The 23,104-nt window shown below is 43.9% G+C and overlaps 2 protein-coding genes across 4 annotated transcripts; one reads left to right on the forward strand and one right to left on the reverse strand.

Annotated features, from left to right (window-relative positions):
* The first annotated feature begins 501 nt into the window (after nt 1–501).
* LOC123085753 (guanine nucleotide exchange factor SPIKE 1) lies at nt 502–14,761 on the forward strand. 3 transcript variants are annotated; one of them, XM_044507451.1, is made up of 31 exons: nt 508–899; nt 1,023–1,118; nt 1,880–2,042; nt 2,122–2,240; nt 2,729–2,841; nt 2,965–3,020; nt 3,137–3,234; nt 3,401–3,538; nt 3,604–3,912; nt 4,003–4,266; nt 4,381–4,548; nt 4,635–4,826; nt 4,926–4,969; nt 5,846–5,915; nt 6,023–6,184; nt 6,988–7,095; nt 7,232–7,269; nt 7,830–7,974; nt 8,649–8,775; nt 8,890–9,083; nt 9,183–9,313; nt 9,733–9,808; nt 9,914–10,024; nt 10,156–10,338; nt 10,733–10,876; nt 11,607–11,780; nt 11,853–12,200; nt 12,282–12,611; nt 12,838–13,023; nt 13,101–14,075; nt 14,180–14,761. In XM_044507451.1, exons 2-31 carry the CDS (start codon nt 1,032–1,034, stop codon nt 14,432–14,434), a joined length of 5,508 nt encoding a protein of 1,835 aa, XP_044363386.1. In that variant the 5' UTR covers nt 508–899; nt 1,023–1,031; the 3' UTR covers nt 14,435–14,761. The 3 variants fall into 3 exon arrangements, with proteins under 3 accessions (XP_044363384.1, XP_044363386.1, XP_044363385.1); XM_044507449.1 differs by having other exon boundaries at nt 502–899; nt 11,607–12,200; XM_044507450.1 differs by lacking the exon at nt 508–899 and having other exon boundaries at nt 1,004–1,118; nt 11,607–12,200.
* A 328-nt stretch (nt 14,762–15,089) lies between these two features.
* On the reverse strand, nt 15,090–18,730 carry LOC123085754 (rhamnogalacturonan I rhamnosyltransferase 4). The gene is made up of 8 exons (XM_044507452.1): nt 18,370–18,730; nt 17,405–17,472; nt 17,220–17,308; nt 16,981–17,134; nt 16,602–16,891; nt 16,304–16,508; nt 16,070–16,227; nt 15,090–15,860 (listed from the first exon to the last, which is right to left on the reverse strand). The coding sequence occupies exons 1-8, from the start codon at nt 18,638–18,640 to the stop codon at nt 15,599–15,601; spliced, it is 1,497 nt and encodes a 498-aa protein (XP_044363387.1). The 5' UTR covers nt 18,641–18,730; the 3' UTR covers nt 15,090–15,598.
* Between the last annotated feature and the right edge of the window lie 4,374 nt (nt 18,731–23,104).

A 23,104-nucleotide genomic window follows, 5' to 3' on the forward strand; every position in this document is an offset into this window, starting at 1 on the left:
CAGGGAGGGGAAGGGAGTCGGTCTTTGTTTGCAACGGGCTCACATTTAAATGTTTTCACTCATCGAATAGTTGATATGCTATTATTTTAAGTACCGCGGACTTAAAAAGACAGGAGCAAACATTTGGGGGAATGATTGGATGACCGGCTCCCGTATTTGGGTCCGAGGACGAGTCCACGTACAAATACCGTTTTCATTTTAAGAATCGGCGCTCTGAAACTATTTCCACATAATAAAAGAAAACAAAGTCCAGTTTATACAGTAGCAAAACAAAACAAAACCCTTGTTACGACAGTACGAGTACTAAGCAACCCTCGCTGTGTGCCCCATGGCAGACACACCAAACAGTCTAGTGGTGTCATTCATTCACACTCTTGAGTCTTGACAGCGAAGCATCTCTGTTCTGCGACACAGCCAGAGCAGCCGCAGCGCAAGCGGAGGCATATTTCTCGTCGAAAGAGTTTTAAAAGCCCGAACAAATGCGCAGGTAGAAGCCAAACCAAATATTTGTTTTTCTATTATTTCCCTTTTCCCCTCCCCTTTTCCACTAAGACCAAGACGAAACACTCATCCTCCCAACTCCACCTGCTTCGCTTCCTCTCCACTTCACCAAACCAAACCCTCGGGTGGGGGAGAGCGGAGCAGAGCACAGCGGAGCAGAGAGGAGATGGCGAGCGCAAGCAATGCGCAATGAGTGGCGGCACCCTCGCCTTCACTGCTCCTGCTTTTGCCTTCTACTAGCTGCTGCTCGGTGCCTCGGGTTGGCGCAGTGGGTGGCACTGGGAAGGGGATTCATTCCTTCGCGCCGCGCCTCTCGTCGGCCACGCCTCCACCGCCCGGATCTGGGCCGCAGCGCCGAGATCCTGAGCTCAGATTCGTGAGCTCCCTCCCTCTCTCCGGTACGGCGTTTTCTCGGGTTTTTACCGGGGTGTCCGTTGATGGTGATGTTTGTTGGCTAGTGCAGCCAGCGCTGCACGGATTTGTCCTGAATTGGTTTGGTGGTGGATTATCTGTCGGCTCAGGTGGCGGCCATGGATTCCCCGGCTGCCGGTGAAGGACAGCGGTTCAAGCGGATTCCAAGGCAGCCTTGTGGCCGGAACCTGGAGCTGGATCCACTGGTACGTCTCGCTCCCTACTCCTGCGTGTTTCCTTGGTTTGGTTGTGCCAATGCGGCTCTCGTGTATATTTCGTTTTGTCGAGTGTTGTGGTAGTGCATACAATGTGGTACTACCTGGGAAGCCCCAGAGTTTGAAATGACATTGAATTGTGTGCGCTCCAGATCTCTCCGCATTCGTTGCTTAGGGTTTTGGGTTTCTTAACGTGCGCATGCTTCAGTGAGAGGAGAGCTGAGGAGTTTAAACTGATGTTGTTGGTATTAGTGCCAGTGGTGAACTGCTGCTTGCTATGTGCTGCTCATGTCAAACCTGCATTGCAGGATATAGTTGTCTAATCTCCTTATTTCCAGGGCGCTTCTGTTGGGGTTTTCAACAGATAGCTGATCTTTTCTTATGCTTAGCCTCACAATGCTATGTTGGTTTTTGGTTTGCTGCTATTTTGGGAATGAGCTCATTGAGTGGTCCATTTTGGATGTGTGCCCATATCTGGACAATGAGTTGAATTGTTCACTGTATTAGTAGACCACCAAGAATGGAACCACAGTACTTGACCACTACTATATGATCCATGGCTATACGTTTTCCATCGTTCTCACGTATGGCATTCCATGATAGAGCTATGTCCTTAGTATCAGTATTGCACATCTTTAGTGGCTGATAATTCAGTTTGCTCCTTTGGGTTTCAATCAGGAAAAAGTAACAATTTCCGGCTGCAATTTTGAGAATTAAGGATGAAAAAGCTAAGCTTCTTTCTGTTTTTTCAGCTTAATGAGAATTTGGAACAGTGGCCACATCTAAGTGAGCTAGTACAGTGTTATAACGCTGATTTTGTGAAAGATGACTGCAAATATGGACGCTATGAGAGTGTCGCGCCACCGTCCTTTCAGAATCAAATTTTCGAGGGACCTGACACCGACATAGAAACAGGTAATCCAACATCCTTGTGACTGGATTAGCTTCTTATACATGGTTTACTTAATATTTTTATATATTTGCTTTGTCATAGAATTGCAGCTTTGCAACGCTAGGCATTCCAAGCCTGAGGAAACTACTGAGGATGATATGCCAAGCACTTCAGGGAGGCAAATATATGAAACTGAACCATCTGCTTCATCTTCAAAAAAAGTAAGTGCATATTCACTAGATTTCTGTTTTAGGTGGATTCTTACCATATGTTCTCTTTCTTGCCCCTCTAGTAGCAGACTACATGCTAAACTAATTTCTCTGCGGTTTAACCCTAGTGCCTTGGTCCTCAACTCCTCATATGGGATAATAAAAACTATATTGTGAATTGCTCATACATGTATTTATCTTGTCCTTGTTTCAGCTACTACAATACTTTCCTGTTGAACTTTTGTTCATTTGTATCACTTGTGTCGATCCTTTATGCGTTCAGTCGACTAGTACTTTTTCACTTCGTTTTTTTTACTTCCTGTGCAAAGTGCAAAGAAGGTACATTCCACAGTACTGTTGACTTGAATGTTTCTAGCAGAAATTAAGCTGTGACCTTTCTTTGTTTAATGCATTTGACCAATTGTCATTAGCATATACGGTATGAGGTTTGTCATCTTGATGTCAGCATTAACGACATGTTGCCCTGCTTGTTTTTTCAGCATTGTACTCTCTCACCTTTACCGGCATATGAACCTGCATTTGATTGGGACAATGAGAGATCTTTAATATTTGGCCAACGCCTGCCAGAAAGTCTCCCTGCAACACACAGCAGGTTTGCTTTAAGCTGCACACTCAAGCATTACATCTCTTTGCTTTTGTTTGCACTTCTTACTCTGGGCAATCTTTGTTACTACTTACTGGTCACATGTTATAACTTGATCTCTACTGCTTGCAGTGGATTGAAGATAACGGTCAAGGTATTGTCTTTGTCATTCCAAACTGGATTAGTCGGTGAGCAAAAATATTATTTCTATGTGTTTGTTCAACACTTCTAAACTGCAATATGTTCTCATTTATACTTCGCAGCATGATGACTGACCTACCTTTTGGTAATGTATCATGTGCAGAACCTTTTAGCGGTACAATCTGCTTGTACAACAGAGATAGGAGAGAAAAGCTATCCGAGGACTTCTACTTCCACATACTTCCAACAGAAATGCAAGATGTAAGGAGCAACGTTTATTACTCCGTTCGGGGCCAATATTTCTCCTCTAAAATTTTGCTACTGATACCGGCAGATAGAAACAGTTGTAGCTTGTCAAATATACTGAAATTCCATATTAACATAATTTAAATCGCTGACCATTTTCATCCCTTTCGCGTTTGACCAGGCTCATATATCTTTGGACCGTCGGGGTGTTTTCTCATTGGACACCCCTTCACCATCAATCTGCCTTCTGATCCAGCTAGAAAAGGCTGCTACTGAAGAAGGGGGAGTAACTCCTTCCATTTATTCCCGTAAAGAACCTGTAAGAAATAAATCTCCCTCCTTTAATCGCATGTTCCATTACTCTAATGCTCAGTTTTGTGACAGGTGCACTTGACTGAGAAAGAGAAGCAGAAGCTGCAAGTTTGGTCTCGAGTCATGCCATACAGAGAGCCATTTGCATGGGCAATGATTCCTCTGTTTGAAAACAACCATGCTGGTGGTGATGCTGCCTCTCCTAGCAGCCCTTTAGCACCAAGTATGTCAGGCTCAAGTTCTCAAGATAGCATTGTGGAGCCTATCTCCAAACTCACTTCAGATGGAAAACTCAACCATTATTCAAGTGGAAGTTCTGTTATTGTTGAGATATCAAACTTAAACAAAGTGAAGGAAAGCTACATGGAAGACTCCCTCCAAGTAAGCATTATAGCTGAGCAAAGTCAGTTAATGTTGTTACTTAAGTGATTATTAACTAATTAATCATGCCAATTCTTGTGTCGCTTGTAGGATCCAAAACGAAAAGTACACAAGCCAGTGAAAGGTGTGCTAAGGCTAGAGGTGGAAAAACTTCATAATGACCGTAATGAGGCGGATACCATTTCTGAAGGTGGGAGCATAACCAATGAATTGCATGATGCTGGCGAGCTCAATAATGGCAGACACAGCAGGAATAGCATTGATGGGATCCACAGTTCTCTGAATTCTAGTGCCATTGTCAAGAAAGATACACACCAGAATGGTCAAAGTTCCAATGGAGAGAATGGCAACAATGTAACTAGACGAGTTCCTCATCCACCTCTTGTGTTCAGTTCTCGATTTTGAAACTTATGTTGTAGGATTTCATGTCTTTTCTGTTCATGTGAGATGCATTCTTTCTTGTTACAGTTTCAAGCTTTTGACTTTCGGATGATGGCCCGGAGTGAACCATTTTCACAACTTTTCCATTGCCTCTATGTGTACCCATTGACTGTTAGCTTGAGCCGCAAAAGAAATCTATTTGTAAGGGTAGAATTGAGGAAGGATGATTCTGACATACGTAAACTTCCAGTAGAGGTTTGTTCATGAAGTTATCATACCCCTTTTGCTCTGTTGGTGGTGTCTGTTCAATGTTCTAAGTGACTAGATATATGGGGTTTCAGGCTGTCCATCCAAGGGATCAGAATTCAACACTACAGAAGTGTGCCCATACCCAAATTTCTGTTGGCACAAGAATGTCTTGCTACCATGACGAAGTTAAGATCAGTCTGCCTGCTCTATTGACGCCCCAACATCATCTTCTGTTCACATTTTTCCACGTAGATCTCCAAATGAAACTTGAAGCCCCTAAACCAGTATGCCTTCTGTTCCTTGTCAATTAGGACACATTAATACAGTTGGTTTATCTCTTCATGTTTATTTTGCTGGTTTCTAACATGTTTGTGCTCCTTCAGGTGATTGTGGGATATGCTGCACTTCCACTGTCGACACACATTCAGTATGTATTAGATTGTCATCTTTATTTTTGTATACACGAAATGATTAAATGGAACTAGTCTGAGCCTGTCGCTTCATACGTGGGATCACATTCAAGTCAACGCGTTATGAATCATGATTTATTTATCATCTTAACTTAACTCTGTTTATGTGACAGAAAGTGAATATATGAACTAAGACGACTGAGCATTGTGTTTGTCCGCTGCTTATTCGTCCTAGGACGACTGTAACCGACTCCCTATCTTTTCAATGAAATGAAACGCAAAGGTCTTTTGCGTTTTCTCGAAAAAAAAGAATATATGAACTAAGCTTTCTTGCTAAAACTTGTGAGGTGGTCTTTTATAGTATTGTTTAACTCGTGAAGCTTTATTGCCACCTAGCTTGGCTAGCTAATTAACTAACCTTAGTAAATTTAAAATTTACTCCTGTTACTTGTGCAACTAAGAAGTATGTAAACACCATGGTGCTTGTTCACTAGCAAGACTGCAAGTGCATACTGCTTACTGTACTTTCTAGCACAATGTCTGTATGTTGCTACTTGCTATGGGTTAAAAGAGCTTATACATGTTAAAGAGGATATACTACTGCCTCTGTCAGATCAAATCATCTAAGGAGTAAAGATAATAAAAAATGGGAGCTGACTGCCTTCTGCAATAGCAGTTTGGCCTTCTGCAATAGCAGTTTGGACATAACATATGAACGTACTTCTGGGCATATACCTTTTTTTTCAATGTAATGTTGAAGGGCCATCTACTCAGTTCTACTTCTACCACAAGTTTGACGAGGAACTCTGAAGTGCTTGCAGTCTCTTAAATATTAGCGTGAGTTGATGAGAATGAAATTGAATTTGATATGTAGCAATTTTTGAATCCAATAGGTTACTTTCGGATGTGTCTTTGCCAATTTTACGAGAGCTTGTTCCGCATTACCTGCAGGAAAGTGGAAAGGTTTGCTACTTGTCCTGTTTCCTTTTGCTGTTTTTCTACCGTGATTGCAGAATTATCCTCAAATGCATTTGCTGTAATAGTACCTGAAAGTTGCAATTCTTATACAGGAAAAAATGGACTACCTGGAGGATGGAAAAACTGTGTTCAGGCTGCGGTTAAGACTTTGCTCTTCGTTGTTTCCAGTTAATGAAAGGATAAGGGACTTTTTCGTTGAGTATGACCGTCACACACTACATACAAGTCCACCTTGGGGTTCTGAGCTTCTTGAGGTATCCTTTTACCGCTGAATGGCTTAGATTGGAGCTTCTGATGTTAGTTTCTTTCATGATCCCTCCCCTGCTGAATGGCTTTGATAATAATATACCTTTGAGTTATGCCTGGATGATACCTATTAGAATATGTAAAAAGATGGAAAAAGTTGTGCAGTATTTGTTATGTTCTACATGTCTAATTAGATATGGAATATGGCCAAGTTCTAGAGCATAGAGGAAATTATCTGTGTTGAAGTGTATATGTGGATTGCCTAGCCCTTTCCATCAGTTCGGACTTTTGGTTGCGTTGGCTAGTGCATGAATCTTAACATGGTATCAGGGCCCAAGGTCTTGTGTTCAAGTCTTGGCTTTCGCAATTTAGGGTGTTGAAGTGTATTGTGGATTGCCTAGCCCTTTCCATCAGTTTGGACTTTCGGTTGCGTTGGTAGTGCATGAAGCTTAACATGGTATCAGAGTTAAGGTCTTGAGTTCAAGTCCTGGCTTTTGCAATTTATCTAAAAATTGTTGTTCCCCCCTTTGTGTCCACATATAGGCCTCTTGAACCGTACCTCTGAGTCTGTCCACGTGTTGACTTTCCGCGTCACACGTGAGAGGGGGTGTTGAAGTGTATATGTGGATTGCCTAGCCCTTTCCATCAGTTCGGACTTTTGGTTGCGTTTGCTAGTGCATGAAGCTTAACAATCTGCACTGTGTATTTCAATATTTGTTTGTGGCATTTTGCACAAATTTACATTGTGTTGGTACTTGCACCATATACCGACGATACATATGTCTAACCTTATTTTTTGGGGGGGTTGCAGGCAATAAATAGTTTAAAGAATGTTGAATCTACTGCATTGTTACAATTTCTTCAACCAATACTCAATATGCTGCTACATCTTATTGGCGATGGTGGTGAAACCCTTCAGGTTGTTACTTTGCTTATTATGTTTCCATTCTGCATAAGCACATGCGCCGTTTTGACTGAACTACATTTCTTGCCGAGTGTTTATATTGATGATATTACACATTAGTTTTGACCCTATAGATTTATTTTTCTTGCAGGTTGCTGCATTTCGAGCCATGGTTAATATTCTAACCCGGTAATTCCCTGTTTTGCTGTTCGGTTTGTCCTCATCCCTCTGATATTTGTGTGCAGCTGTGCACCAGTTTCTTTCAATAGCTCTAGCATTCCATGTTCGTCCAACTTCTCAAAATCCTAATTCCAAACATTTAGACGGCCTATCCTTTGCTGGAGAAAAAAATAAAAGAATATTTGGATGGCTTTTTCATCTCATGTGTCATGAAGTCTGATTCTCTTAGTTTGTGCTCACTAAAGTGGTGCTGCATTTTGAGCGAAGTATAAACTGTTAAGTTTTATATTATGTGAGCGCTTGCTGATTGCACTTGCATATGTTGCAGCACAACAAACAAGGATGTGGGAAAGCTGTTAACATCATGTTGCCATATTACCATATTTGTCTTTAGAGGCCCTATCACACAAGATCTTTGCGCTCTTCTCTCATCTTTAGCAAAATCTGAATGTCTGGCTTTAATTCTTTAAAAAAATATTTTACGATCCCCCCAGTAGAATTATTCATTCAGGAGTCATGACCATGTATGTACCTTAAATTGTGTTAAAGTCGATGCATTTCTATCGCAGGGTGCAACAGGAATCATCTGATGGAGCTGGGAGAAATAAGTTTCTCGTTAATTATGTTGATTTTGCTTTTGACGACTTCGGTGATCGGCAGACACCTGTATACCCTGGTTTGTCTACTGTTTGGGGCAGCCTAGCTCGTAGTAAGGTTAGTATGGATTTCTTCTCTCTGCTTGAAGTAATGAAATTTGAGTTCGTTCTACTTTATTTCATGCCGCGTTTAATTTTTTATGTATGAACCTGTTAATGCATGGGGGTAAACATTCATCTGCGGATGGTCATAATTGACTACTTGAGGTAAAATGGTGCTAGGTTACTGGGGTAAACATCCGTCTGAATGAGGGTGACGATTTGGTGAGGACTATACCTAGAATAGTCAGCCAAGTGTGCAGGACTTAGAGACTAGGTTAGACTTCTTTGTTATTCATCTTATGATAATTCCCTTATATAGCCATCCGCCTAACAAGGATATCTAGTGCAACCAATAAACTGGAGACAATCATATCAAGGGGAGTGCATGGCAGGACGTAGAGAGACTATGATAGATTTCTTTGTTGTTTACGATGTAAAGGATGATAACACTTATATACCACATCACTTGCACCAATAATAAGTATTTGCATCAGCGACTAGTTAATATAGTGGACTTGATTATTAACCTTTTGCTTTTACTGTTATTTGCAACTCAATATATCCTTTTTAATGGTTATTTTCTTACACTTTTCTGCTTCAATTGTGTCTGTTCATTCAATCTGCTTACTTTTAACAGAGATGCATCTTTCTGCTGCTCTGCTTCACCATTGTACACTTTTGTCATTTTAGGCTAAAGGTTATAGAGTTGGACCTGTCTATGATGATGTGTTGTCAATGGCTTGGTTTTTTCTGGAGCTTATTGTAAAATCAATGGGATTGGAACAAAGTCGTCTCTTCTACCACAATCTTCCACTTGGTAGGACCAACTAGCGAGCACTTATAGCTGCAGTCATTAGTATATCAGTATCAATACATAAATACTTAATTAGACTACGTAATATGGTCCTAATTGTTTGCTGCCATGTGCTAGGTGAAGATGTCCCACCGCTGCAGTTGAAAGAAGGAGTCTTCAGATGCATCATGCAGCTATTTGATTGCCTTCTAACTGAGGTTCATGAACGCTGTAAAAAGGGTTTAAACTTGGCGAAGCGCTTGAACAGCACTCTTGCTTTCTTCTGTTACGATCTTTTATCAATCATTGAGCCACGCCAAGTTTTTGAGCTGGTAATGCTGGACATCACATTTAAGTTTGTCCCTCCCCTTGCTCGTGAGGAGCTTCATTCCAAATACTGATATGCATAACTATGCATTTGTGTTCTTCAGGTTTCATTGTATATGGACAAGTTTGCAGGGGTTTGCCAGTCAGTCCTCCATGATTGCAAATTGACATTCCTGCAAATAATATGTGATCATGATCTTTTTGTTGAGATGCCTGGTCGGGATCCCACTGATAGGTAGGTCCCACTCTAAATTCGTGGATTACCAAGCTAGGGAACTATAAATACTCCAGTTTGCCAAAACTGTTTTAATAGACCAGCAATGTCGTTCAGAGCCTTTGGTCTCCTAATACTCTTCTTACTCCAAGTTCTTTTAACTACCAAGACATTTTTTTACGTTCTCCATAAATATAATGGCATGATGATTTTATACCTTTTGTGTCCTCTAGTCCTTACAATGATTACACTTTGTTTTACTTAAACATTACCAACCCTGGTTTATTCTTTGCTTCGATGTTAGAATAATATTATGTGCAAATATCCTCTTGAAATTCCAATCAAAAACACTTGTGAATGTCTCATGCTCTAACATGCTGCAAATTGTGGCAGCTTTTTATATTTTCTGATGATTTTTTACTATGATATCCCCTTTGCAGGAATTATCTCTCGTCGGTTCTTATTCAAGAGATCTTTCTCACCCTTGATCATGATGATTTGTCACAGCGAGCGAAAGTAAGCATCTCAATTGAGATCGAAGTGCTTTGGTCTACATCTCAATGCATTACTTCACCATCTCACATATGATGTTAACTCATTCTTGTTTTGTCATTATTGTAGGCGGCTCGTATTTTAGTTGTTCTTATATGCAAGCATGAATTTGACGCGCGATATCAAAAAAGTGAAGACAAGCTGTACATTGCTCAGCTGTATTTTCCTCTTATAGGACAGGTTTGAGATATTCACATCACAATTAACTTCCTTGAAATGAATATCAATAATCAGAACTCTGTTTCTCTGCAAGGTTTGGCATACACGCGGTTCTTCTTACAGTTTCTTTTCCTGTGAAAAACACCTTGCAGATTCTTGATGAGATGCCTGTGTTCTATAACCTAAATGCCATTGAAAAACGTGAAGTGCTAGTGGTCATTTTGCAAATCATAAGGAACTTGGACGACACAACTCTTATAAAAGCATGGCAACAGAGCATTGCTAGAACCAGATTGTTCTTCAAGCTACTTGAAGAATGTATAACCCATTTTGAGGTTCGTACAACCCTTTTTTATTTAGAATGTTGAAGTTTTTGTCATTGTTATCAACTTCTGTGACTGAGTGTGATGTTTCTACACTTCAATTATAATTCTGACTAGTAAAATCTCAGTGCACAAAAGATTTCTGACGGGGTGTACAATTTGTTTGATGATTTGCAAAGTACTCTTGGGTGACTGGTCGGAGTGGTATCTGAATGACTGAATCCAACTTTTTTCTGGCGTTCCTGTTGGATGTTTTGACTTATTCCAACTTAGACAACACACTCATCTTTTAACTGGTGGCACTATTGCATGACAGGGTTCTGAATCTTCTTTGTTACCATAAAACCACGTTGATTCGCAATAGTTTATTCAGAACTAAACTAAATCTCCCGAATTCTCTCTGCAGCATAACAGAACAGGAGACAGCTTGCTACTAGGTTCTAGTTCTCGGAGCCCTGATGCTGAGCGCCCTGCGTCCCCCAAGTATTCTGATCGGTTATCCCCATCAGTTAACGCATATTTGTCTGAGGCTTCGCGCCATGAAATAAGGGTATGGTGCCAAATTATTTATAGGAGCCTAATTTTCCAGCAGTAGTACTTTTACCTGTACTTTTCACAGGGTGAACAGTTTGAGTATGAATAAGCTCTGACATGCATGAACTTGAATCATGTTGGCTTTCTTGGTATGTCTCAGCATTGCTGGTTACTGTTTTTTTTTGGTGGCAAAGTTAAGATGCTATTGGAGAGAATGTGGACAGTAGACATCCTTATAAGAAACTGATTGGACTTGGCTTGTGTTATATTCCAAATAGTTCATTAAGTGTGGTTCATGTATATCAGTTTATGAAATGCGCATCATTTGAAGTATAAATAAAACATTAGTGAGTAAAGGGTTATATTCTCGACTGTGTTACCATGTGGCTAGCAAGACTGATTAATCAGCCAAGTCTTTCTCACTACACTGGTGCTCCACTTTCAGCTTTGGCCATTACTCTTCTTGGCATGGTTTTTTAATGCCACTGGGATCACATAATTCTTCAGAAGATGCCAACTGACAAAGTTTATTATCTGGCCCTGAAGGAGTAGTTTACTTGAGTGTCAGAATAAGGCTCGACGTCCACTAATATCTACTGAGCCTGCAGTGGTGGAGTTGAGCCTGTTTCATGCTAGAGAGTGATTTTATTTACTTGTTCTGAACACACATACTTTGTAGGAGATGTGACGAAAAATCATCATGAGAAAAATTGTTAGTTATTTGTCATGACTGCTATTTAATGCAGCCCCAGGGAACACCGGAAAATGGGTACATGTGGAACAGGATTAGTCCTCAGCTAAGTTCCCCAAATCAACCCTATTCATTGAGGGAAGCACTTGCGCAAGCGCAATCTTCAAGAATAGGATCAACAGCCAGGGCATTGAGAGAGTCCCTACATCCAATACTGAGACAAAAGTTGGTAAGTATTACATTCCCATGTGAATCTTGTGGTGATTTAAACTTTCTTCAGTCTGACAGAAAATTCCTACAGGAACTCTGGGAAGAAAATCTTAGTACTGCTGTGAGCCTTGAAGTCTTGGGAATAATTGATAAGTTTTCAGTTGCTGCAGCTTCTCGAAGCATCTCGACTGACTATGCTAAGCTAGATTGTGTAACATCTATCTTGATGGGTCTTTTATCTAGGAGCCAGCCCTTGACTTTTTGGAAAGCTTTCCTTCCTGTGGTCTATAATATATTTAGTCTCCATGGTGCAACACTGATGGCAAGGGAGAATGACCGCTTCTTGAAGCAAATTGCTTTTCATCTTTTGCGACTTGCTGTATTCCGAAATGATTCTGTTAGAAAAAGGGCCGTTGTTGGGTTGCAGATCCTTGTTAGGGTAAGCTGCTTGCTGAATTTGAGTTCTATAAAATCATGAAACGACTTTACCTGATACAGATGTTTTTTTTTGTGCCTCTAGAACTCATTCAACTATTTCAAGAGCACCACAAGGCTGAGGGTCATGTTGACTATTACTTTGTCAGAACTGCTATCTGATGTGCAAGTAACTCAGATGAAATCCGATGGATCTCTTGAAGAAAGTGGTGAAGCTCGGCGTCTTAGGAAATCACTGGAGGAAATGGCTGATGTAAGGAGTAAGGATCAGTTGAATGATTGTGGCCTTCCTGTTACTGCACTGGAAGTGGCTGCTGAAGGTTCCACAGACAATAGGTGGTCTTGGGTAGAGGTTAAGCATCTATCAAAGTGTCTAGTCCAGGCCCTTGATGCTGGCCTTGAACACGCCCTTTTGGTAAGCAAGTTTTGGCAAAATAATCATTACTGTGCTATCCATAAAAGTGATGTACTACCTCCGATCCAAAATAAGTGCCCCAGTTTTGAACCATTTGTTCATGTCATCTGGACAACCGAAACACTACTAATATGTGATTATACTTTTAGTGATGTCATTTTTATGCATCTGATTTTCTTGATTAAGTATTGAGCACTGAACCTGTAAATTTTAATGTTCTTTTCAGGGTTCTGTAATGAGTGTGGACAGGTGTGCAGCTGCTGAGGGTTTCTATAAGCTAGCATTGGCCTATGCCCCTGTTCCGGATCTTCACATTATGTGGTTACTGCACCTTTGTGATGCACACCAGGAGATGCAGTCATGGGCTGAGGCCGCGCAGTGCGCAGTTGCTGTAGCTGGTGTGATCATGCAGGTTGTAATGTTAACTTCTGTTCTTCTATTCCTTTAATTTCTCTGTGGAGTTTTATGACCTTCGAACCCTTCTTACAGGCACTTGTTGGAAGGAACGATGCTGTGTGGAGCAAGGAGCATGTTGCCTCCCTCTGTAGGATTTGCCCTATTGTGGGCACTGATATAGGTGCAGAAGTAGCTGCAGCAGAAGTTGAAGGATATGGTGCATCCAAGCTTACTGTGGATTCGGCCGTCAAGTATCTTCAACTTGCGAACAAACTCTTTGCACAAGCTGAACTTTACCACTTCTCTGCCAGTATCCAGGAACTTATCATTCCTGTGTACAAAAGCAGAAGGTCTTATGGGCAGCTGGCTAAATGTCACACGTCACTCACAAGCATATATGAGTCAATTCTTGAACAGGAGGCTAGCCCTATCCCGTTCATTGATGCTACCTACTACAGAGTTGGATTCTATGGGGAACGATTTGGCAAGCTCAATAAAAGGGAGTATGTGTTTAGGGAGCCGCGGGATGTTCGTCTGGGTGACATTATGGAGAAGCTTAGTCATACCTATGAGGCTAAGATGGATGTGAATCACACGTTACACATCATTCCTGACTCGAGGCAAGTCAATGCTGATGAGCTGCAACCTGGTGTATGCTATCTGCAAATAACTGCCGTTGATCCTGTAATGGAGGACGAGGACTTGGAGAGCAGGAGGGAAAGGATTTTCTCTTTATCCACTGGTTCTGTTCGTGCACGTGTGTTTGACCGTTTCCTTTTCGACACACCATTCACAAAGAACGGAAAAACGCAAGGTGGCCTAGAAGATCAATGGAAGAGACGCACAGTGCTCCAGACAGAGGGTTCCTTTCCTGCTCTGGTAAATCGTCTGGTGGTGATAAAATCTGAATCTCTAGAGTTTTCACCTGTGGAGAATGCGATTGGAATGATTGAAACAAGGACAGCTGCATTGAGAAATGAACTAGAAGAACCACGGAGCTCTGAAGGTGATCAATTACCAAGACTTCAAAGCCTGCAAAGGATACTCCAAGGAAGTGTGGCTGTTCAGGTAAGGGCTGTGATCCTGCATCTCTGCGCAATATGAACCAGCTTAACTTTGTTTGCTCCTCTATTTCTTTGTATTGCTGATTTTCTCAAAATGTTGTGGTGCAGGTCAACAGTGGTGTATTAAGTGTGTGCACCGCTTTCTTATCTGGCGAGCCTGCAACCAGGCTCCGGTCTCAAGAACTGCAACAGCTGATAGCTGCATTGCTTGAATTCATGGCTGTCTGCAAGCGTGCAATCCGTGTGCATTTTAGATTGATAGGGGAAGAAGACCAGGAGTTCCACACGCAACTTGTCAATGGGTTTCAGTCTCTTACTGCTGAGCTTTCTCACTATATTCCTGCCATACTTTCGGAGCTATGACTGTAGCAAGGTGGCAGGCAGTTAGGTAGCATGTGAATGGTTGGTTGATTTTTCAGTTGGGGATCTGCTCCAAATGTTCATATTTCGAGTAGCTTTGGTTGTATAGTTTGAGAACTAACCGGGGCCTTTGCATTTCTGCTGTGTCACGATTTTGGGGTGTAAAGTATATGCAACTTCTTAGTGTGATGTACCTGGATCATCGTGTTTGTTTGTGGTTTGCTGACAGTGATAGGCAACTTAGCTGGTAGCTGTTGGAGCGGCATTATTATTACTATTATTATCATTATCATTATCATTATCATTATCATTATCATTATTTTATTGTCATTATCGGGTGTGATGACACACTGCAAATTAGCCGCTGGAATGAAAGTGTTTCTTCGAAAGCACGAGCTATTAAAATTGTTCATTTAGAGAAGTACGTTTTCAGTATACTAGATGGTCTTGCCTTGTGCTCGTGCCCTTATGGCCTTATTTACGAAACAAGTTGAATGCTTGTGGTATCAGATATTAAGACCGTGGCTACCAAGCGATACGATAAAAATCTCAAGTTATCAGTATGGTGTGCGGCACCTGTGTAGTACGTCTACAAAACATGCATGCCCTAGCGTCATACCAGCTCAATGCCTTGCATCGGCATGCCAGTCATTCGCACTTACAAAAAAGATGCAGTGCATTTTCCATTCGAGGAGTTCGACAAGGTTTATGTACATCAAAAGCAAATGCTGCAATCTAACGCTACAACATAGCATCTGGTGCGACCCAAGCGAAGTTAGATCTACATTACAGTTCACTCACATGTTGCACTTACAGCTGAGTAAGGCCGCACCATCAGAAATCCTGAAGAACTGGGAAACCCTCATCAAGCCTCTGGGTGGCATAGGCTCCTTCACACCCCATGTGGATCATCCAATCCAGAAGAATACTCTGCTGAGCTACAGGTTGCACATGCACAGCAGTGTTACAACTTCATGAGTGGAGGCTCGGCGAAAAAATATGAGCACTGTCTTCGGTACATGAGGTGGCTGCTGAAGCTTGTTATGCCACTACTGCAGTCAGCTGATCAGGTTATTAGGATGGGCATCTAGATGTAGCTGTCAAACCGTGTTACCGTTTTTAACTTCAGCCTTCTATACTGATCAATCGGGCACCCAAGTGTAGTGTTTATGTCTCTGTATGTTTTAGCTTTTCCCTTCTCTTTCTAGCAGGCCCAAGACACTCATAAGGATTTGCATAGAAGTAGTCCTCTTCCTTAGGCTGCCCTGCGATGACTTTTCTTCTCGTGGGCTGGCTCATTCGGCCCTCATGTAGCTCCTTGACAGCAGTACAGAATTCATTCCATGACAGCTCCTGGTCTTCAAAAAGATCTATAAGCTCAACCAGCTTCTTCCTATCAAGCTGTATAGTCCTGTGGAAGCCCATAAACCTGCATTTGCAACATATACACCTCTCAGTTAACCTAGGGGTGTTCATTTTACTCTTGCTCACTATAGCCGCGATTCTTCAAAGCAAACATCTACATCCACACGATAGCTGTACACTAGACTTCCCACCCAGCTAATCATGTCATAATAACATATAAACATGGTGGGAAGAAGAAAATATGCTCATATTAGGAAGGTCAGATAGACATGCCTGCGGTGTCCTTCCACAACTTTAGCCATGTTTCCATCATTACTGGGAATAAAAACATCACTCGCGACAGAAACAAGATAGTCCAGGGCTGCCATTTGAGTCGAGTGTTTTTGGAAGAGGTGTAGCTCATCTTCAGATAAAAGCATCTCCTTACGCACCTACAGTTTGAATATCAGATAAGCATCATTTTAATGTTAGCAAGAAATTCTGGATGTTAAATTATGATCTGCTTACGATGTTAGGGAACTCTGCCTTCAACGCAGCTAATCTTTTTTCACCACCGTAGATTTCACCAGAGGCAATATATATCCTAGTGTCCCTGGGGATACCAAGAGCTTTGAGCACTAATGTTGTTTCCCCAGGTGTAAGCGGGCAGAGGCCCTCGAGCCTTTTCTTCTCAGAGTCTATTTCCTTTTCTTTCCACCAGGGATATGCATACCTGAGGTCCAAAGAACAGACAGAAATGAACATTCAATACAAATGATGGGAGGAGAAAGTATGGTTAACTGAAAAGCTGTATCGCCGAAGGAACCTCATTCTCGTGAGCTCTGCTGTTTCTTGACCAGAACATCCGTGTGTACAGCCAGAGAAGGCGAGCATATCCATCTCATATCTCAGATGAAGCACAACAAAAGATCCAGTTTTCCTGAGACTCGATATCATCTTGTTGCCTAGGGCCTCAATGGATGGTGTAAATCTTAATGCATTGTAGTTAACATGGCAGCGAAGCTTTTGGAGCTTCAGAGGAAGGCCATTGTTCGCAAGGCGAGAATCTGTCCTGCTAAAACGTATAACCTTGTGCTTTCGTACAAGAGGCAAGATCTGGAAGGAAGACAGCTCTGACAGTAAGAATCAAGCAGAGGATAGGACAGAAGTATAAATCTATCTCTTGGAGGAAGATTACTTCTAACCTGTCTCAAATAGTATTTCTCACTAGACCAGCTGACTGGTTGCATTGATAATGGAACTTTCCCATTAAACTTATGTGGGAGTTCTCTGATAACCTTCACCTCATCTCTTAAAGAATAGATGAAATGATTCACATCAAATATATCTCCAAAATCACTGCAAAGTACAAATACATCGAGTCAGCAATTGCAAGTTCTAACTGCATAATCAACCACCAAAAGGAAGTGTGAGAACCACACACCTAGGATCAGCCCAGAAGGATTGCTTATCAAGTTCAGGTACAACCATGGTCAGATTCAAATAGCGTGCTACAGTTACCATGTCACATATCTGCACAAGAGAAGCTTTCGTGGAGCATTAGCAGAGCATAATTGGACGCTAACATTTCAGTAACACAAGACCAGAGAGTTTGCATTCATTACTGACCGCAGCTCGCATTTGGTTCAGACCGCCATTGCATGAAACAAGAAGATAACCGTTACTTCTGTAAGATCCTACAGGAGAGAAAGAAAGATTTACTCTGCCTGAACTTATCATTGTGGCAGCGTAAACAGCTCTGCTACTATCAACACCACTACCAGTTGATGCTGCATATATGTCAAAATCAAACTACACAGTAGACTCAGGTAAAGATGAGGAAACTGTATTCTTGAGCAATAAAATTTTCTGCAAAGGGAGCTACAAACTGTTTCTGTTGGATGTATCACCAACATGGTGATTAGAACATCACCGTGTAACAGGGAAAAACTTCCACGTTGCCGAAACATAAAGTTTTCCTTAAATATAAATACCAATTATCTCCATGTCTACAACAGATATTAGACCTAGCATTCCCAAGCAAACGACACAAATGCACCTTGTCAACAAGCCAAAACACAAATTAAGACCCCACTTTTTGGCATAACGACTCGCATCACAGGACCAAAGCGACCCCAACTCACCAACTAATTGGAAACAGCATAAGACAACACCAAACAATCAATTATTCTCTAGCCAGTCTCCGTCACAAGAGCCCATCGAAATCCATTTTTGACCAACCCACCAAATCGGCATTGAAAGCTAAAAGAACCAAGACATGCACTAATTAAGAGAAATCATGCAACTATGAACTCACAACTTCGGCAATCATGAATTTCCAAACATCCCAATGGCACCAGATTAACGATCTACACCAAGAATGACTCAAATTGGCTGGGCTCGTTCGTTCAATTCCCGTAAACGATTCGATCCTATCTAACGAATGCTGTCAGTAACCACATTTGGGCTGCCGCTACTGAGATAGCGAGCCCCTCAACGAAGGAGGACGAGAGTAGGTAGGACCAGATTCCAAGAACCCAACCCAGAACAAAGAATCGCCCAACGGCGAGATCAAGAAGACAAGAACCACTTACTCCTGGTAGGTAGAGCTGGGGGTGCAAGGTCCCCTACATCGTCGGAGGCGACGGCGGTTACGGCGGAGGCGGTTGCAGAGGCATTGCGGTTCCCTATGCAGGACGGGCGGGCGGCGCGGAGCGGCGAGAGGGGTAGACCGAAGAAGGTGGAGAGCTGGAGGAGCGCCGTCCAGAGCACTATGCTGGAGGCGACCCGCACCGCCCAGCGCAACAAACCGACACCGCCTATGCGGCGGCGGATCACCGGAAGCGAGGCCTTTTGCTTGGCCATACGGGCTTCCGACTCCTATGGCCACTAACTAGTGGTCGTGTATACAAGCGCAGGATGGCCAGGAGCGTTCGTTGTTCTACCACAGACTGGGCTTAACTGCAGGGTGGGTGCGATTGGTAGTACTAGTAGTAATTATCAAAACTTTCTCAAAAAAAAAAGTAGTAATTATCAAAAGATAATTACTACTGTAGGGATTAGAAGCATCTCCGGCAAGAGCCTCTACTCTAAGCCTACTTTAAAACAAAGCCCACTATTTTAGGGCATCTCACACGGCAACCCATAAGTTTTCTTCCGCATCTGTCAACAGACACGGATATGAGAGAACATCATCCAACGCTAGCCGCATACATTTCAAACTTTTTTTCCAGCAAATTGGATGAAATTCATGCAAACACGGCTGGATTTCATGTAAACATGACGGATTTCATACAAACCGGACGAGGACGGTTACATTTTGAACATATTTTAACTAAAAAGGTAAAACTATGTATTTGCACGTACAGTCGTGCGGAGCTCCACTCTCACGACACGGATACGCTGCACTAGTCTACGGTTGGCCGCGGCGGATCACTTTGTCTTCCCCATGTCCAGCAGCTCGCTAACCGGACCGTCCGAGCCCTGGAGGCACATTCTTCCACGTATCTTCCCTATGTCTGGCTACGCCGCTCATTGGAGTGGCAAAGAGGATGCTTCAGTCGGAGGGGAAGGTGCTTCCGTGAAGCCCAGACGGGTGTGCCCAGGATGGTCTGAGATAAAGACCGGGTAGGTCACTGGCTGTACAGGCCGGCGACGCACCGACGGTGGCCTCCATGGGATACAAGCGGCGGCGGCCTCCATGCGATACAAGCGGCGGCGGCGGCCTTCCATGTTCTACTTCTCCTCGATGATGGTGGGTGGCGCAGACATGCTGGCCGCCACCTCGTCGACATCCGCGCAGCCGACTTATTTCTCTGCATGCATGGCACGACTACGCGCGCATCAACGATGGATGGCGCGGTTGCACACACTGGAGGCGGTGATGCCCGTGCCGCCGTGCTCCCCCCTGTGCCGGGATGGAGCAACTCGCCACTCTTCCATGATTTGGCTTCGAGTGGCGAGTTGCTGAACCAGGCGCCGGCTTGGGGCGGTAATTGGCTCCATCGGGCTAGGCGGGGGAGGTGGTGCAGCGAGCTGCCTCACTCGTATCCGGCAGGCTCGACAGGCCACCCAGCTAGCTTTTATGCCGGAGAACTGCTCTTTCGGCTCGTTGATGCTCGAAAGAGTGGAGAAATGGTGAAGGAGATGGGAGCGGCTGAGTGGTGCGAATCTTGCCCGGCCTCTGGCCTCGTTTAAATAGAGGGCAGATGGGAGGAGTTTGCCCCGCCTTGCGTTTAATTTGAGCCCGCCTGTGAACGGACGTGTGGCCGGAGTAGGTTTCTTGGCTTCCACGTGGGTTTAATGGAGGTGTTTGAATGCGGCGAGGAGGCGCGTTCAGCCGGGCGTGCAGCGGGCGGCGCCCTCAGCCGGCGCGCCATTTCGATGGCGGAGGGAGTGACAGGTCATGTCCACCCTGAGCCGCCTTCAACGTCGAGCGGCGCGCTCTACAACGGCATGAATGCGGGCAGCTAGACGATAGGCGAGAAGTGCGCGGGGGGCGAGGGGGGGTGGGGTGAGCCAGGGCGATCAGAAGCGAGTGTGACAGCGGTTCGGACTCCCGCAAACCTTCCCCACGTTTGTCTCCGGTTTGCAGGAGAAACGCGTCGCAGACCGACACAGGACTGCGTTGGATGGCTTCCGCAGTCCGGACGCATGCAGGAGGTTTGAGGGTCGGCGTTGGAGATGCCCTTAGAGCAAAGGCTGAATAGAGATTACTCAAAGTTCACCAACAATAAAAATGTAAATGCCTAGTTACACTCATCTCTATGACCGTGCACACACACGAGCACCCGACCCTCCGAGAGATCGGGACCATAGATATGAGATAACGAAGTCATTACAAATGCTTTATAGTTGATAGGCACACCATATCATTGTGAGATAGTAGCGCAGAAAACACTGAAATAAATCAAGAAAAATGGGGTAACATATGCCAAATCTAAAACTTGAACAAAATGGATAGATTCCACCGGTAGAAACATAGTCATTCCATCTATGCTCATCTCGCCTAATAATCAGTGTTTGCATCCTCGAATCATTTTTTCCTTTTGATTTAGATTATTTATACTTTTTTTTGAATTTTTAAACCCCCGAGGGGTGGGGTGGAATCCCCCACCTGAATCTTTATATATTTTCGATGGGATAGGCCCCAAGTTGGTAACAGCAGCGGTTTACGGGCGTAGCCTAAAGGCTAACTCAAGAGAAGGATTACAGAGGGAGAGGGTGAGGGACCAAGACACACACGATCAACCCACACCATACACCATGGGGGCGGGGGGGGGGGACGCACTGAGCCAGACTTCGACGTGCCCTCGATCAGTCACACGCAGGCGGCCGCGCCAGAGTGTCAGGTCCTCCCTGTAACCGCTTAGGACACCTGACAGGGAGGGGGTAGCCTATGAAACACCACCCCATTCTTGTGCTTCCAGAGCCGCCAGCAGCAAAGCTGGACAAAGACGGTGGGGGAAGCCCCCTGACAGTGTTGGAGACATCGAGCGACTGCAGAGCACGCACTGAAGCACCAGAGAGACACACACCCAGGTGCTGCCAGAACTGAACGACAAAGGGCACTCGAAGATCATGTGATTAGCCGTCTTAGGGGCAGAGGCACAGATGGGGCACTCCTCGTCTCCAGGCGAGATGATCGTCTTCTTGAGCAACACGCCGCACATGTGGACCCGACATTGCATGAGCAGCTAGTCGAAGAACTGCACTCTGGACGACGCCCGTGACTCTTATAGGAAGATGGCTTGGGGCGCTTGGGTGGCCCTAAAGTGGGCAAGCTCATACACCCGGATAGAGGAGAGTGCACCATGGGGAGCTGCAGACACAGGAAGCCACCGCGCATCCACCACGAGGAGGGACGACACCGCCGCCATGAGCACGAGGAGCTCTGCATGTTGGGCCTCGCCGCAGCGAGTAAGACGAGGAACATGCAATTGTCCAGCCCCCCGCTCACAAACACCCCAGACCGTGAGATTATTCATACTTCCTGGTAGTTTGGATAGAAGAAGTGAGCCATAGTGTAAAAATGCAAGTTTTTAGCCGACTTTTAGAAAAATTGGTATTACTTGAATAACCAGATTATACAAAAATATGTTTTGGTCTGGAAAGTGCAAAATGGGCACATTCAGTTTTTGTTTGGATACTGGTTTGGACTCCTCCAGTGGCCTTCTCTCATGACATTCTCTCTTAATGGTCTTTGATTCCTCCTCCCGGTCTCCTTCCTCCGTCCCTATACGCACACACCTTCATCTGGCTACCCGTTTCTTTTGTTCCTCCTCATCGCAAACAATTAATTGAACTGAACCGTATGCCCTGCATCGCACACACAACTAAAATTTGAACCATGTTTGATGCATCCGCCATCGCAAATGCTTTGCACCTTTTTGACGGTTTTTACACCATCATTTGCGATTATTGCATCGCGCACAGTTTCGTTGAAGGGTCTCTCATCGTAGTGTCGCGTTGGCAGCATCCTGTAGTAGTGGGTAATAGATGGCGTGTTGATGATGAACTCCTTGCTCTTGTGCTTCAAATGATAGTCTCCCCCAACACTCAACTCTCTCTCACAGATTTGGCTATGGTGGAAAGATGATTTGAGCGGAAAGCAACTTGGGGAAGGCTAGAGATCAAGATTCTTGTGGTTGGATTGGAATGTCTTGGTCTCAACACATGAGTAGGTGGTTCTCTCTTAGAAAATGAGTAGTGGAAGTGTAGGCATGTTCTGATGTCTCTCTCTCAAATGGAGAAGGGGGTGGAGGGGTATATATAGCCTCCACACAAAATCCAACCGTTACACGCATTTGACCCAACTCGGTCAGACCGAATAGAAGAACTCGGCGAGACCAATTCAGTTCAAAATGTGAACGTTAGGAATCTTAGTGGGACCGACATGATCAACTTGGTGGGACCGATGTGCTATGGTTAGGGCAAAACCTCATCTCCATGAGACCGATTGCATAAACTCGGTGAGACCGATTTCACCAATGAGCAGACAGAGAGTTGGTCAAGCAAACTCGGTGGGACCGATTGCATATTTCGGTGAGACCAAAATAATTACAACAGGCAACAGAGAGTTTGCAAGGCCATCTCGGTGAGATCGAGATCCTGATCGGTGAGATCGAATTGACTAGGGTTTCTAGCCGTGGCTAGGCCAGCTGAACTCGGTGGCGCCGAATAGATCAAATCAGTGAGGCCGAGTTTGACTTTTTAGGTTTTGGAAATATGTGGAAATGAGAAAGTGGTTGGGGGTTTTGGAGCGATATCACTAAGAACTTTGAGCAAGTAGACCATTAAGCAACATCTCATCCCCTTTTAATAGTATTG

The sequence above is a fragment of the Triticum aestivum genome, chromosome 4A (assembly GCF_018294505.1).
Source record: "Triticum aestivum cultivar Chinese Spring chromosome 4A, IWGSC CS RefSeq v2.1, whole genome shotgun sequence".
Taxonomy (NCBI): Eukaryota; Viridiplantae; Streptophyta; class Magnoliopsida; order Poales; family Poaceae; genus Triticum; species Triticum aestivum.

Bases quoted from the DNA above. Each gene is read 5' to 3' on its own strand.
- LOC123085753 (XM_044507449.1), top strand. From the start codon at position 1,032: ATGGATTCCCCGGCTGCCGGTGAAGGACAGCGGTTCAAGCGGATTCCA. The intron at 4,549-4,634 runs GTTTGTTCATGA...ATGGGGTTTCAG, and splicing joins TACGTAAACTTCCAGTAGAG to GCTGTCCATCCAAGGGATCA. The intron at 6,185-6,987 runs GTATCCTTTTAC...GGGGGGTTGCAG, and splicing joins GGGGTTCTGAGCTTCTTGAG to GCAATAAATAGTTTAAAGAA.
- LOC123085754 (XM_044507452.1), bottom strand. From the start codon at position 18,640: ATGGCCAAGCAAAAGGCCTCGCTTCCGGTGATCCGCCGCCGCATAGGC. The intron at 17,473-18,369 runs GTAAGTGGTTCT...TCTCTCCTGTAG, and splicing joins CCCAGCTCTACCTACCAGGA to GATCTTACAGAAGTAACGGT. The intron at 15,861-16,069 runs GCATGTCTATCT...TTGCAAATGCAG, and splicing joins GTTGTGGAAGGACACCGCAG to GTTTATGGGCTTCCACAGGA.